Consider the following 17,608-nt stretch of genomic DNA (forward strand, 5'->3'; position numbering starts at 1 on the left):
AAATGGCACCCAGCAAAATTTCATTTGAGCAGTTACAATACCCAAGGAACCCATCAGAGAATGTGTGCAAACATCGTAGGGCTTTCAATTTCTAATTCTGTTTACAAAATTACGATATATGGCTCTTTCCTGTAATGACAGTGAGAAATAAGTTGACTGCAAACATAAAATATGCTGTTGCTAAAAATGAGATGACGTTCATATTATGTTACATTTCAGTTGTCAGCTTTATTGAAAAGAGTCACATGATCTTTGTTTTTAAGAAAGGCAAAGGATGGAGTGAGTAGAAAGAAAGAATGCAGCAGGTTCACCTCTGAACATTAAGACAGACAAGACTATCCGAGGGCAATTTGAGATTCAATTATCACCAACCGGGGGGGGGGGGGGGGAATCTTGCAAGTACATACATTTCTAAAAGGATTCCAAAAGAATGCTGTGAGCACATTTGTAAATCTCAGTTCTTTCTTACCACCCTTATCCAACCACCCAAACAAATCAGTTTAAATACAACTTCTTTTACTAATGCCTTTTGAAGCATCGCTGCAGTCAAGTAACCATCTGCTGCAAACACAAATAGAGCCTCATTCAAGAATTATGTTACATGGGCTTCCTAGCAAAGTTCTTACATGCAAGCTGTTCTTGTCAAAATCGGAACCATTGTGATGATGCATCTTAATATTCAATCAGACTTTAAGTAAAGAGTGACAAAAGTCCACATATGGATGACAGCTGTTTCTTCAGTAAATATTTTCCCCTTTATTGAATGGAGGCTTATGGCAGTTTAGGATAAGTTCCATAAGACATTTCAGCCGAACTGCCTGAGGACTACGGAAATGACAGGAAAAAGAAAATTCCAGTTTTCCAATCTGCTGCAATACACATATTCAAAAAACAGCAATCCCTTCAGCTAAGGCAACAATCCATGCCGTTGGTTCACAGTCTCCTTTGCTAACACTGATGAACTGGTGAACTGGGCCTCTTCGTTATTCTCCCCTCTAATTATATTGCCATGTTTGCAAAGTATAGAAATTGTTTCTATATAGATTTTTCCCAATACATGAGCAAATTTAAACATTTGTGACCATAATTTTTTTACAGGCAGTAAAATGCTTTTAAGAGATTAATGATTCTATTATTTAAAATAATGTCTCATCACGGCTGTTTTTAAACCAACAATGTGAATCACAAATTAAAAAGCTAAAATATATAAATAGATTCCGCTGAGTTCATTAATATCATAATATCATTAGGCAAAAATATCAATATTTACTGGAGAAGCAGTCTGAACTCACAAAGATATCTTAATGTTGCGGTAGCCTTGAACACATATTGTATTTTGTTTATAAATCCTAAATGCTATGCTGACTCAAGTAGACTAACAGTGTATCTATCAACAATCCTCTGTGAAATTTCTGACTCCAAGGTTCCTTGCTAAGCACCAAAAACTCTCTGCCTTGAATATGATAGTACTATAATTGAAGTTCTCTGGAGACCACAAGCAATTTTCGGATAAAGAGGTTGTTTGTGCCTTAGGCTAGGTCTGTGGTATAACTTTACATATAACCCACTTTTGTTTCTGTTTTGCTGGTACTAAAGTCAACATCTTTCTGTTGTTCTTATTTTAATAATGTTAGTGTCTAATTTCCTATAAAAGCTTATGTTAGACTTTGATTCCTTTTAATGGGACCTTTTCCAGACCACAGATGCTGAAGGTGATGTTCTTACCCTGCGATGGGATCTGCTGCTATGGACTTAGGATTGTGAAGCTCCAATTCAATCAGGGTGACACACACAGAGCCATTGTAATTGCAAACAAAGATCCGGTCACTGACATGGTCCACGAAGTAGAAGTTTCTGGTAAGCCAGTCAATGGCCATTTGTTCCACATCTGAAAAAGACATGAAGAATTAACTCAGCCACAGATGCGAACCTTGCATCATATCCAGGATACACAAGTCTGACCAAGCCGTTACCGAGAGCACCTTAAAATACAAGTGGTTTCTTTTTGTCATTCCAATAAATCCTACATATGTGTGTGTATGTATGTACATATTATAGCACATAACATATGATATATAGATATTTATATTTAATAGGTTCTGTGACACTGTAGAACACTGACTAAGAACATGGTGATCAAAACAGAGACCCACAAGTGGTCAATGGAGAATAAGAGGTTGTGCTGTGCTCTGCTCTAGAATGGTTATCTAGTTTACTCTCCCCCTTTTTTTTTAAGGCTCAGGAGTCATTACAGAAGAAGGGGAATGATTTTAAGAATGACGGACTTGGAACGTGCAGCAAACTAGTTCTTGTTGAGCATGTGACGTAGCATTGGCCAATGACTCAGAGAAGCTGTACAGTATCAGTGCAGCCCAGATCCCAGTTTGGATAAGGCAGGCAAGGATAGAGATCTCTTGTACTCTGAGGGGCTATTGGAAACTTATGGCTCCTTTTTAGGGCAAATACGTTTCTTAGGCATGTGGTTCCTGAAAGGATACCCATGGTCTGGTAGGTCATACCACACTCAGACAGCAGGGAGTGGACTCAGAGGGTTGAAAACAGACTTCATCAGAAATGGGAAGGGAGAGATTGTGGATAAGTTGGGGGGTGGGGATGGGTTTGATCAAAACACTTTAGATGCATGTATAGAATTCTCAAACAATAAGCACTAAAATAGAATGGAAAAAATATAGAAATTATAGGAAAAGAAAGCTGTATGTTAACTTTGCCTAGAGAATGGTACTCAAAAATTTTAAGTAAAGCCAAGGAGAGAGATGATGGATTTCTTCAATGACATACCTAGGCATAAAGAAGAAAAGAAGAATAAAAAGACTTAATCAAGGATTCTTATTCTCTATAGTGCAATACCATGTTACACAATGAGGACGGAACTATTTCATATCTGTACTATCTGATGAAGTAACTAACCACCATCTTTATTAAAATTTAACTTTTGTGTCTGGAAAAATGAATCATCAGTGCATTGCATTTTAATTAATTCTATTTCAAATTCAAATAACATTGATGGCTAATAGATACAATGGACAGAACAGTCGCATTAAATTGTATGTGTTCCACTTGGGTATACTTATTTTATAGTTCCACAGGTCTTACACTGTAGATTGTAGTGTAGTTGTATATAGTCACGTAAATCTATAGTGTATGATTTGTAGTTATAGAAAAATCATCTCGATGTTGTAATTCTATGAGATATTAAATACTTATATCTATCCCATTATTCTTTTGTTAATGTATTTCGTAAATACTCAACAACTTAAATTAAAAATGAGCTGTAGATGTTTCTCATTCTGTAGAATGCCTGCCTTTAAAGCAAAAGGTTCTACATTCAATCTCCAGCAGCACAGAAGCCAGGGATGATTATGCTTGCCTGCAATCATAGCACAGGGGAGGTGAGAGGGGCATAATGAGAAGAAATTCAAGCCCATTCCCAGCTATATAGCAAGACTGAGACCTTCTTAGCTACATGAGACACTGTCCAACCCATATCCCTAAGAACACCTAAAAGCCTTAAGTAACTAAAAATACGTATGGGTACCAACTGCCCAACTGCTTTTAGAGTACTAGTGCTGCTCTAGATTCTTTGATAAGGCCATAAATAAAGCTTGGATCCATCTTTATTCTAAGCCTCCATGCTTTTAACGTTTGAAGATTATTGCCATCCTACTTATGTTCCAAGAAACATTCCAAGGCCCCAGTGATGATTTGCTAATATCACAGATGGAACCAAATCCCATGAATATTTTATTTATGTGTACATATACTTCTATGGTAAATGGTAATTTATCTGTACTAAACAAGTAAGAAAACTAACAGTTAAGAATAATGAAACTAAGCATGTAAGAAAACTAACAATTAAGAATAATAAAAAATAATAGCAGCAGCTTGTAATAAAACTTAGGAGAATGTGATCTCTCCAGCTCTGTATCTGTCAAAATACCTTATGATACTTATTTGATTCATATTGACCACAGGAACTTAAAATTGTGGAAAGTGAAAAAATGGCTCAGAAGAAGCTAATATACATTTCAATACTCTCTCCCTCAAACTTAGTATGTATCTGTGATCAATTGACCAATTGGTGTGGTGTGGCTCAGAACAGACTGCCCCAGAATACGGCACTGTGATGGTCATTCTTGGTTGGCAACTTGATATACTAGGGAAAGAGCAGCACAGTTGAAGAATTGCCTCCATCAGTCTGGCCTATTGGCAAGTGTGCAATGTATTTTCTTGATTGGTAATTGATTTAGAGTGGCCCAGCCCACCGTGGTCTTACTATTCCTAGATAATTGTATTGAAACTGTGTAGGCTCTGTAGCTGAACATGAATCTAGGAGGAAGCCGGTAAGCAGCATTGCTCTTTGGGTCTTATCTCTGCTTCTCTTTGAATTTCTGCCCTGGCTTTACTCAATTGCACTGTGGTTTCCACTTCAAGTTCCTGCCTTTGCATCCCTCAGTGGTGGACGGTAATCAGTAAGTCATAGAAATATTTCATCTTAAAGTTGCTATAGGTCATTGTATTTTATCACTCTACAGAAAAGTAAAGTAGAAAGCCACCCACAAAGATTTGATATGTAAAGCTAAAGGAGTTTGAGGATTATGAGGCCTCTCTGACACATACCATCTGAGGCAGATCAGAAGACTCAAGCGGGAGGTGTAACATTATTTCCAGAGGAAAGAAACATCTGTGTTCCAAAAAGAGAATAAACTCTTTGAAAGTTCTAATTACTATGTTTCCTGAACTTTAGTATCTTACTGTACTCATATACCCATCATGTCTATCTATGACGTCCCTTGCACCATAAACCTAGTTAAAAAAAAAAAAACAACTCAAGTCTTCAGTTTTAATGGCTTCTCTATCATTTAAATAGATTTGTGTGCTTTTGTATTGTGAATCTCTCTTTTGTTGCACAAATTAGTATATGTTGTATAATAGAGACACTCAGCGACATAGAATTAATTTTTCCTTTGTCCCTACATCCGAAGAAAAAAGTTGTAATTGTATTGCATATTCTACATATCTGATTAGCTGGCTAGAATATCAATTATTGTGAGAGTTGGAACACTGTAAGTCCACAGTCATGTAGGGGTATCTTAGCCTCTAAGTAGCCATTTATTGCCCACCTCTGATTTGGTTAATGTCCATATGACTATTAGATAAATCCTTTCAGATGTACACATTCATCTACCAACTCAAAGGCTATGAGACATAGCAGCATCGTAAACCTATAGCAGAGATTTCCCCATTTTGTAGTAATCCAACTCTTGGATGTTTCCACCACTGTATCTGAAAAGTGCCCCTAATTTTAACTATATTTGTTCTGTTACGGTAAAACTCAACATAAATACAAGTGTATTTGGGATAATTTAGATTTGTGTTACTGAGATATGGCCACAGAATAGTTTTTTCCTGTTTTCACTACAAGAAAGAGCTATAAACTTTGTGTCTGCACCTTCCCCACTAAAAGCCTCCTTCTCTAATGTGAGCCTCAACATTTTCTTACATTGTATTCCAAAATTCTTCCTCAGAACTGGACACTTCAATGAATAATTTTTTCTCAGCAGAGAGACTAATACAGACACACACGCCAACATTATCCTTTACAATGATAGAATGATAGATCATCAGAAAGCGAGAGAAAGAAAGAAAGAGAGAGGGAGAGAGAGAGGGGAGAGAGAGAGAGAAAGAGAGAGAGAGAGAGAGAGAGAGAGAGAGAGAGAGAGAGAGAGGAGCAATTTTGTGGGAATTTCTACTGTGTCCTACAAGAATAATCAGAAAATAGATATTGCAAATCATTGGACACATTTGCAGGCCATCAGTAACAGTCTTCCTCACATTATATAGCTTTTATGGAACAATAAACATTTATGTATTTCCTAAATTACCAGAAACCTTTTTTTTATCAACCAGTTTAGTACTTGGGATATTAAAAATTCTCAATTATTTTTTCTGCCTCAAGAAATCTGGTGCAGGAGGCGTTGCTGGAATTTGGAGTATGCTTGTATTATTCCATCAGGTGCAGTGCAGCACTCTGAAACTGATGGCTTCAGTGCATGACAAAATCCACACCTGTTGGTATTTTATCATTTACCAAAGATTCTCTACTATGAAAGATGCTGTGAGATCGCCAAGAAAAAGTCTAATTAGCTAAATGCTTAGTAACTGGGAAAACTGGTTTAGCTTCTTTTTCTATGTTTGGAGTTTCCTTCTGTCTTTAGTGTAATTTGTATTTAAATCAGAGAGTTTGGGCAATGAGACACTGCCTTTAGGCAAGCAAGTTAGTCAATAAAGAGATACAGGAAATACGAGCAATCAGAAAAAAAATGACAAACTATAATGGCTTTGAATGAAAGGAAACTAAAAGGCCTCACTCAAAAGGAAAGTCATTGCTTTGCTCCTCCCAATTACACAAAAGTGAGTCACAGAGGTGGAACCAAATTTGTTCCCTGAAGGCAAAAATCATAAGGACAAATCTCTCTGAAGAAATGTATAAAGGAATGGATGTGGTGCCATTCTATTTCAATTAAAAACATTTCTAAAAACCCTTAAAATAGTACTCAAAACACTCTACACCTTTTATATAGATATTGGTTTAAAAAAAATGCTCTGACCTACCTTTTTTTAATACTAGGTAATAAGACCTTCACTCTTGGTAGCCTGTTTATTCTTTCTGTGAGTGAGACTTGATAGCCTATAACCATATAGTGGGGGAGAAGGTCCCCCTTGATCTTAGAACTAGCAGAGGGGAATAGGGTGAAAGCAGGCGAGAGGGAGGAACGGGAGATACAAGTGATGGGATTACAACTGAGTTGTAATCTGAATAGATTAATAAAATTAAAATAAAAAAAAATAAGACTTTCACTCCAGAGGAGTCCTGTGTCCAACCGGAAGGAAGGAATGTTGCAAAGAAAGGTCAAGGAGACTCAGGGCAGATGGCTCTCACTGAATGTAGTAACTGCTCTAACATCTCCTATTGTTAGACTAAATCCAAGTCACTATCAAATTGATGAGTACAAGAGCAAATAGTTTAGAAGTTTGCTATCCTTGTTATCTCCCTTCGCTGTTTTCTGAGGCGGTCCTAATGAGTTAACTAGCATGGCCCATTGAGTGTTGGGGTTGGAGGTACGTACCACCACATCCAGCTTCTTACAAAATTTCTGAGCATTCTCATTTCACAGAAAGCCGATTAAATATATTTGTTTTGAAAAAATGAAAATCGAAACTACGTAGAGATTCGGTTTCACATTAAGAACACATATAACTACAAACGCAGATGAGGAGATAGAAAAAAAAAATAAGACTCCAAACACATTGCTAAAGGGGATAAAGATTAGCCTATATGCTTTGAAAATTAGTATGAGAAGTGCTTAAGGAAATATAAAAAGGAAGGGGGAGACTACTGTGTGACCCAGGCATTCTACCATTTACACTTCAGGGAATATATACTTCAAGGAATTATGAGTCAGCATAGCACAGGGACAACCGCAGCTCTGTGCCTGTGTGGGACAGTCCCACTCACTGGAGCCATGTCATCAGCACAGACATCTGTCTTGTAACAGGATTATGAACGTGGTATTCAAACACAGCAGAAATCTTGTTTCCAGGCCTCAAAAGAACAAAATCATGTTCGATGAAATGTTTAAAAGTTGAAATTGCTATAGCAAAGGAAATAAGTGAGATACAAAACTATGAGCGTAAACAGAGAATTCTCAACAGAGGAATATCAAATGGCTGAGAAACACTTAAAGAAATGCTCGACCTCCTTAGTCATCAGAGAAATGCAAATCAAAACGACACTGAGATTCCATCTTACACCCATCAGAATGGCTAAGATCAATAACTCAACTGACACCTCATGCTGGCGAGGGTGTGGAGAAAGAGGAACACTCCTGCATTGCTGGTGGGAATGCAAACTAGTACAACCACTTTGGAAAGCTATCTGGTGCTTTCTCAGAAAAATGGGAATAGGGCTTCCTCAAGACCCAGCTATTCCACTCCTTGGAATATACCCAGAGGATGTACTACCACACAACAGGGACATATGCTCAACCATGTTCATAGCTGCCTTATTCATAATAGCCAGAACTTGGAAACAACCTACGTGTCCCTCAACAGAAGAATGGATAAAGAAACTGTGGTACATTTACACTATGGAATACTACTCAGCTATTAAAAACAAGGAATTTCCAAAATTTGTGGACAAATGGATTGAACTAGAAATTGTCATAATGAGTGAGTTCACACAGAAGCAAAAAGAGCTAAATGGTATATACTCACTTATATCGAGACACTAGCCCAAGGTGTACGTCCCCATGAAAAACTGTACCTACCAGAATAATGGGTAAGAGGGGAGGACATCCTATTGAATCTTTAGGTGTGAGAAGCCTGGGAGAAAGAGGAAATGGAAGGATCCAGTGGGTCCTGGAAAACTACAGGCGAGTCTGGGCCCTGGGGTCCTCCGCAAACTGTGGCAACAGCCAAGGAAAAAATAGGCAGTAAAAACCTTGAACCCCTACCCGGACTAGCCGATGGACATTCTCCACTGTTGAGTGGAGAAGAAGATCTAACTCTCACACAAACTCTGGTGCCCCATATTTGATCATATCCCTTGGATGGAGATGCCTGGTGGCACTCAGAGGAAAGATAATAGGTCACCAAGGAGAGACTTGATACCGTATGAGCATATTCAGGGGGAGGAGATCCCCCTCAGACACAGACATAGGGGAGGGGAGTAGGGGGGGGAAGTGGGAGGAAGGGAGGGATGGGAGGATACATGGGATGGGCTAACAACTGAGATGTAATATGTATAAATTAATAAAAATGTATTAAAAAAAAAAAAAAAAAACAAAACTATGAGCGTCGTATTTTCATTTTTCTCATAAGGATACCTGCAAATGAATTTATTCATATATATCGATGTGAAAATGAAATGAAAGTCGAGGGAAGTTATTATTTTGGTTGATGAAGAGGACAGTTGGAAGGGGATGGGTGGAAGGAGAGAGTAAGGGGTGTAAACACAAAGTCCATGATATAATCAAATACTATTTTTTGTGAAATCCACTACTATGTACAAAATATGCACTAATAAAACCAAAATTTAAAAATTGATTTGCTACAAAAAATGTCCACTTTGTGCTTTGTGATGGGTTTTCAAGATACCAAATGCCCCCCTCCACCACCTTTTATTCAAGCTAGATAGGTGTGAGACAGGGATTATCACAGGACAGAGTGCAGATACAGATTAAATCCTTAACACAGTACCTGTTGCTTATTAAATGTCATCATGGATGCCTCTCACTCACAATCCTACTACCCCAACTTCATGAGCATCAATGTAACTAGAAGCTCTTCCTTCAAATATAAGAATAAACTGCAGCTAATGAATCTACTCTGAAATTCAGTGCCTTAATTTTTACTCACAGGGTTATTTTTAATTCACTGGTAGAGAATACTGTATATAGATGAAAATAAGTTTAATTTTAGACACACTGATACAGAACTCAAATTTAAGATTATTATTTACACACATTATTTATATTTATACTGTAATAGGCAGTATTATACTCATAAAACTCAATTATTATACAAGTTTTATTTTCAATACTTTGAAAGTGCTATTGCAGGTAGTTTAGGATAAGTGAATTATACAAGCTAATTGTTCGTTCATCAAATCATAGTCATGTCAATTACAAGTCTATTTTTATCATAAGAATATACATTCTAAGTATAATAGATAGATATGATTTTATAGCAATATGAGGTAAAATAGTTAGATAATGTCTTCAAAAACCTCAGAGACATACAGAATATGGCATTTAAAGATGTTTTTATTGTTTCAAAGATTCATTGCAATGAGACAGGTTAAATATCGACAACACCCAGCCTACTTCAGAAAAAACAATGAGCCTTCTTGATGCAGGCAGTTTATTGTATATATGTTTACAATATAAACATGTATGTAAAATATTTAATAAAAAATAAATTTAAAAAAGAATAAACTGCAGGAGGAAATCATGAGAGTGTGGCACTGCTGCAAAATGATAGAAACAATCTCCTAAGCTGCTAAACCTATCACTTTATTTTTAAAGATTTGTCTTATTCTTTTAATTGTGTGTGTGTGTGTGTGTGTGTGTGTGTGTGTGTGTGTGTGTGTGTTGGTATGATTTTATGTCATGTATTTCTCCAAGAAGCACACAGGCTCCAGATCCTCTGGAACTGAAATTATAGGTGGGTGTGAGTGACCTGACTTGGGTACTGGAAATCTAACTTTGTTCATCTGGAAAAATATAATACTCTCCTGTCTAACCCATCATGCCAGATGTGTTTTTCTAAACAATGCACTACTGCATTTCTCAATTTAACTACAAGACATAATGTTTACATATAATGGAACTCCATTCTAATAAATGCAACTACCTCTGACTGTCGAGGTTAGTAGGTATACTGAAAATAGAAAGCATGATTTGAAGACCAGCCAAAGACCTGCAACCTGGACTTTCCTAACCCATGCCAACCTTGGTCCCCTCTACACACACCTTGGTCCATTCCTATGACCCCTGGACATGAACAAAACTTTTCTTCATCTTTGCAGAGAGGAAATAATCTAGCATATTTCAACTAGTACCTTTTCTCATCTCCTCAACCTATTTTTTTCCCAATTACATTGTTGCCTGTAAAGATCATGTAGGAATAAGTAGGGACTGGAGCATAAGAAAAGGAGGAGGCAAGTTTCCAAGCTCAAAACTTTTCTTTAGGCAGATTTCCATGTGCAGTATTTTTCAATAAGTAAAGAAAAATACTAGTTCTTTTTATCTTTTAGCTATCATGAAAATTAAGGTATAGGTTGACAACAGTAAATGAAGTTAGATATTTTTCCTAGAGCCAAAAGGAGTAAGGCCACTGACAATACCAGCTGTAGTGAACTATGTCTCTTCTGTCTAAAGCACACATCTAAGTTCTTAGCTCGCACACTCACTATGATCATGTCACAAGTCATGACTTACTGTCTAATAAAATGCCTGTTGCACTTTGCAGAACAAACTTTTGTATGTTTTATTACATTTGTCAAAATTGTTCTTTCATCAACTAAATATAAGCCAAATTTTGATCTCATTGTTTTTTTATATGATTCTGACCTTAGTCTACAATTTTTTAACTGTCAAAAATTATTAAGAACATTTCTACTTATTTTGACAATAGCTGAACAGGTTGGCCACCCACCTTCAGAAACAAACAGTAAGTCTAAATAATATTTTAAAATTTGAAAAGTAATAAAAGATTAGAAAAAGCACTTTGAAACTTAAAATTTACAGGAATAAAATATAATCATGCTTTAAAAATGCAAATAATTTCCTCTATGCAGAAAAGATAAGCCTCATGCTCAAACCTTCATCATCTTGATGGCAGTCAGTCACACACAGCATAGTCATCTTGTTAACGTTCTGCTAATTAATTTTATTTGTTAGGATTAACAATTTAACATTTTATTCAAGGTACATTAAATAAAATATATACTGAGGAGAAGAGAGATAATGATGCGATAATTCAACACTGATTAAAAATGATGCATCTAATTTCCTCCCATATAATAAGGTATGCCATGTGCTACCTGAATTGTGAGTGTAGGACTTAAACATTTTAAGTTTTAGAAAAGTGTAACACAGTGTTATAAATTGGACTACATGTTCTTCTATTTTTTATTTTATGACCATCATTGTCAGTATCTAGATAAATGTTTTTATTTAGAGGCACAATCTTTAAAGAAGTAATTATATAAAAATGAGCTTACTAGTTTTGGGTTCCAATTTAAGACCTCTTTTAGCCTTCTAAGAAGAAGATGGGTGACTAATAAAGTCCGAAGAAATCCATATGTGGCAGAAAGGCTGTGTGAAGACAGTGTGTGGACATGTTAGTATGTATTAAGCTCAGATGACCTGATGCATTCCATGTATGAACTTAGGCTCATGGATCTTTCCATATCCCTTGCTTGAGTGCTTGAGCCATTAATAGAATTCTATTGAGAATAACATGTCAAATTAATAAAATTACCTCAGTACTGTTTGATGGTGCACTCTATGTTTTAAAATCATTGAGAACAAAGTCAAATCTTGGTTAGAAAACTCAGAAAAGAGATAATGACATAGCATGCCAATGACCCTGTAGACCACTGTCAAATAGATTCATCTGCAGACTAATATATTCCTCTTGGAAAGAACCAATTGACTCATTTTTTAAATTGGATAATCAGCCCTATTCCTTATTAATATAGATGCTAATTTATAGATTGATGCATCGAAAGTAGTTTCCACAAGGCAGAAGATATAAAGTTCACACCCTCTTTATCATTGATGAGCATACATTATGCTTTTGGTGGATAGAATAACAATGGCTTCCATTGGCCCATATATTTTAATGCTTAGTCATCAGGCAGTAGCACTACTTAGAAGGATTAGGAGCATGGCCTTGGAGTAGGCAAGGCCTTGTTGGAAGAAGTGCATGAGTGGAGGTAGACTTTGAGGTTTCAGAAGTCTAAGCAAGACTCAGTGGCTAGATACACTCTACCTGATAGAAGAGAAAGTGGGGAATAGTCTTGAACACACTGGCATGGGAAATAACTTCCTGAACAGAACATCAACAGCTCAGGCACTAAGATCAACAATTAATAACTTAGACCTCATGAAATGGAAAAATCTTCTGTAAGGCAAAAACATAACATTAAAATGACAAGACTGCACTCTACAGGATAGGAAAGCATTTTCCCCAAACCTACATATGGCAGGGGATTGATATCCAAAATATATAAAGACTCCAGAAATTAGTCATCCACAAATGAAATATCCTAATTTAAAAATGGAAGATAGAGCTAAATAGAGAATTCTCAACAAAGAAATCTCTATTGTGAGAGAAACACATAAAGAAATGCTCAGCATCCTTAGTCATCAGGGAAATGCAAATCAAAATGACTGAAATTCCATTTTATACTTGTCAGAATGGCTAAGATCAAAGACTCAAATGACAGCTCACACTGGCAAAGATGTGGAGCAAGAGGAGCACTCTTCCATTGATGGTGGGAGTGCAAACTTATGTAAGCACTTTGGATATTAGTTTGACATTTTATTAGAAAGTTAGGAATAGATCTACTTCAAGACCCAGATATACCACTTCTGTGCTATACCCAAAAGATGCTCCACCACACCACAAGGACTCTTACTCAGCTATGTTCACAGCAGCTTTTTTCTTTTTTTTAATAACACATTTTTATTGAAAAATAAAATAATTCATTTTATATCTCATTTTCTATCCCATCCCATGCATCCTCCCATTCCTCCCTCCCTCCCACTTTCACCCCAATCCCGCTTCCCTATGACTGTGGCTGTGGGGGACCTCCTCCCCCTGAATATGGTGCTAGGGTATTCAGTCTCTTCTTGTTAGTCCGCTATCCTTCCTCCGAGTGCCATTGGACCTCCCCAACAAAGGGACATGGCCAAATATGGGGCACCAGAGATCCTGTGAGAGTCAGTCCCCAGTCTCTACTTAACTATGGAGAATGTTCTGTCCCTTGGCTAGATCTGGGTAGGGGTTTGATGATGACTGCACATTTTGTCCTTGGTTGGTGCCTTAGATCAAGCAGAACCCCTGGGCTCAGATCTACCCATCCTAATGTTCCTCTTGTAGGTTTCTAGGACCCTCTGGATCCACCTACTTCCCTATCCTCTATATTTTTCTCACCTAGAGTCTCAATAGGATGTCCTCACATCTATCCCAGTTTCCTGGTAGGTGCAGACTTTCATGGGACCTGTCCCTTGGGCTAGTGTCCAGTTATAAGTGAGTATATACCATTTGAGTCTTTAACTCTAACCAAGCAAGTGAAAGACTTGTTTGAAAAAAACTTTAAGTCCCTAAAAAAGAGGTTGAAGGTGACTTGAGAAGCTTTTTTTTGTAATAGCCAGAAACTGCAAACAACCTGGATGTTCCTCAACTGAAGAAAGGTAAAGAAAGTATGGTACATTTACACAATGAAAAAATAGTCAACGATTAAAAACAAGGACACAATGAAACTTGCATGCAAATTGATGGAACTAGAAAAGATAATCTTGCATAAAGTAACCCAGACCCAGAACGACAAACGTGGTGTATACTTACTTATAAATGAATATTAGCCATAAAGTACAGGATAACCATGCTACAAACCAAAGATTCAAAGTAACTAAGTAACAAGGAGGGCTCAAGGAAAGAAGCTTGAATCTCACTAAGAAAGGGAAATAAAATAGTCATCAGGCCTGTATTGAGGGAAGGAACTGGGTGTGAGAGGGTAGAGGTTGGGGAACAGGATGGACAAAGTGTAATGAGGGTGGTGGGAGAGAGAACTGGAATCCATGGTAGCTTTGGGAGTGGGACATCTCTGTGGCAAGCTAAAAACCTAGGACAATGCAAACACCCATAAGTCTATGAGGGTGACCTCAGCTAAGACTCCTTGCAGGAAGATATACAGAACCTGAAATGGCCAACTCCTGTAGCCAGACAAGGCTTCTAATGGAGGGATGGGGACACAAACCCACCGACAAAACCCAGGGCACCCATTTTTTCCTCTCTAGATGTGCAGGGATAAAGAGATATTAGAAAATGAGAGAATGGCCAAACAATGAGTTGCCCAACTTGAGTCCCTGCCAGGAGAGAGCCTACCCCTAATAATATTAATGATATTCTGCTATAGTTGCAGACAAGAGACTAGCATAACTGTCATTTTAGAGGCTTCATCAAGCAGCTGATGGAAACAGATGTAGAGACCCACAGTTAAACATTAGGGAGTACTCAGGGAGTCTTGTGGAAGAGTGAGAAGAAGGATTAAGAGTGCCAGAGGAGTCAAGGACACCACAAGAAACCCTACAGAATCAAATAAGCTGGGTCAATAGTGGCTCACAGAGACTGAACTGCCAAGCAGAGAGCATTTATTGGATTGACCTAGGCCCCCTAAACATATGTAACAGATGTCTCCTTGGTCTTCATATTGGAACCCTAACAGCAGAAGCAGGGGGCTGTCTCTGACTCTGTTGCCTGCATTTTGGACCCTTCCTTTTTCTTGATGGCCTTCTCTAGCTTCCATAGAAGATGATGCTCCTAGGCCTACCACAACTTAATATGCCAAGGAAGATTGATATCCATGGTGGGTCATCTCTCCTTCTTTGAAGAGAAAGGGAGGGAGAAGGGATGAGGGGAGAGGAGATGAAAGGGAGAGATTGGGGGGGGCTGTGAGGAGAGGAGGGAGGGGAAGTTCTGATCTGGTTAAAGTAAGTAAGTTAATTAATAAAAATAAAGTATTCAATTACAAAAAAAACAAACAAATAGGCACACACACCCATCAGATTTAAAAAATGTTCATATGTTAAATCAAGAATCTAACTTTGTGAGCTGTACATGGTGGCATACAGAAAGTATTCCACTGATAGCCCTTATATCCCAGATAGAACTAATGAACTACACTTTAATTTACAAACTGTAAGTACTTGTGATATTCCTACAGTAGAGAGTTTAAAAAAGCAATCAACAATTTGATTAATGATAAGATAAGCACTTCATAGTCTTAATAATTTGTAAATAATGTCCATACACTTTTTGATCATGATCATTTCTTTTTTAAGAAATGATTCAAAAGATGGGTCTTACTTATCTTGAAAAAGAACCATTTCTTGGCATCCCCTCTGAAATTCTTTCTGTCGCCTCTTCAGCAGTGATCCCTGAGAATTGAAAGTAGGAATGTGGTACATATTTTCTCTTTACAGCTGAGCATACTGTCGTTACTCCCATGATATTTTTGTCACGATTGCACCAGTGGACATGCCTTGTGAGGCCAGCTGTTATAGATGCAAGGGTATATGGCTTACTGTGATTAGTGGTTATGTTTATCCTCTGGTAATTTGTACATCACCTTTTAGAAAGACAAAATGTAGCTAGTAGGATGAAGCGTCCAGATCTATGCAAGCATAACTCTATAATGTTTTTTACTCAAATATGTGGCAAACTGGACTCAAAGCATGGTTCGGCCCTTGAGACCCTAGCAGAGCTCCATCTGCAGTTTGAGTCCTGAGACTCTAGCTGAACTTGGTGCACACTTTGGGGCCAGAGTCGCTAGCTGAACCTGGCAGGCAGTTTGGACCCAGAGTCCCCAGAGTCCCTAACTGAATTGGGCACAAGGTTTGGGTGCAGAGTCTTTGGCTGAGCAGGGTGTGTGGTTTGGGCCCAGAGTCTCTAGCTGAACTTTGTGATCAGTTTGGGCTCAGAGTCCCTAACTGAGCTTGGTATACAGTTTGAGACATGAGACCCCACCTGAACTTGGTGGACAGTCCTGGCCCTGAGACCTAGCTGAGCTTGGCCTGTGGTTTGGACCCAGAGTCCCTACCTGGGTTTGTTGGGTGGTTTGGGCCCAGAAACTCTAGTTGAGTTTGGTGTGTGGTCTCAGCCGTGAGACTCTGGCTGGACTCTGCTTGCAGTTGGGCTTGGAGTCCCTGGCTGAATTCGGAGTGCAGTTTGGGCCCAGAGTCTCTGGCTGAACTTGGAGGGCAATTTGGGCCCAGAAACTCTAGCTGAGCTTGGCATGCAGTCCCACCCGGAGACTCTGGCTGGACTTGGCATGCGGTCTGGGCTCTGAGACTGTAGCTGAACTCAGCAAGCTCAGTGTGTGGTTAGGCCTGAGACCCTGGTTGGAGTCAGCACTAACTGGACTAAGTGCGTCGATTAGGCATGAGACCCATTTGGGTCCAGAGACATGAACTGGACTCAGTGTGTGTACGATTTGGGCCCCATGACACTAACCTGAACTGTGCAAGTGGTCTGTGTCCCAAAACACTACAGCGAACCACAGGCCAGTGGTGCATCAGAGATCCAGGACTAAGAAAATTTCAGAGAGAGAGGGAGTACAGTGGCCATCAGACCTCCTCTGCTCCACCTGCTTCAGTCCCAGGAGAGCTCCGGTACCACAAAGGGATCCAGAAGGCTGTGGACACTTTGAACTGACACAACGCACATTCTTAGACCCAGGACACATACAGGGGAGCTGGAGATCACTGGCTGTGAGAGACCCAAACTACAGAGCTGGCCTCCTTCCTGGCACACCAGTGAAGCATCAGAGCTTCCAGCCTAGAGAAATGATGAGAAAATGGGTGAATCTATCCTCAGACTCCCTCCACCCAACCCCAGGAGCTACCTACCCAAAATAGCGATGGAAAGATGACTAAAGGACAGCATAAAATCATATGCAAAAAAAACCAAAACAATATATTGTGTCCAGATCCCAGCTATCCCAAAGAAAACAACCCAGAGAACTCAAACACAGGGGAAATACAAGAAAATGACATCAAATCCTTAGTAATGAAGATGATAATGGAGGAAACAAATAAATTTGTAATAAAATGCAGGAAGACACAGCCACACAGGTGGAAGATATAAAAGAGCCCATAGAGAGGCACTGGAAAAAATTCAGGAAAATACAAACAACCAGATGAAGGAAATCAATAAATCTGTTCAAGTTCTGAAGGCCTATAAAGAGGCAATGGAAGAAACTCAGGAATATACAAACAATCAGATGAAAAATAAT

General features: G+C 38.5%; 1 protein-coding gene across 5 annotated transcripts in view; it reads right to left on the reverse strand.

The window, feature by feature from the left end:
- LRP1B (LDL receptor related protein 1B) overlaps window positions 1-17,608 on the reverse strand; it is a 1,938,012-nt gene that overhangs the window by 967,327 nt on the left and 953,077 nt on the right. For all 5 annotated transcript variants that reach the window (XM_084800259.1, XM_084800256.1, XM_084800258.1 and 2 more), the window contains one exon: window positions 1,726-1,888. In XM_084800259.1, coding sequence (XP_084656385.1) covers window positions 1,726-1,888 — 163 coding nt within the window. The remainder of the gene's footprint in view (window positions 1-1,725; window positions 1,889-17,608) is intronic.

This window comes from Acomys minous, assembly GCF_964271855.1.
Source record: "Acomys minous genome assembly, chromosome: 10".
Lineage (NCBI taxonomy): Eukaryota > Metazoa > Chordata > Mammalia > Rodentia > Muridae > Acomys > Acomys minous.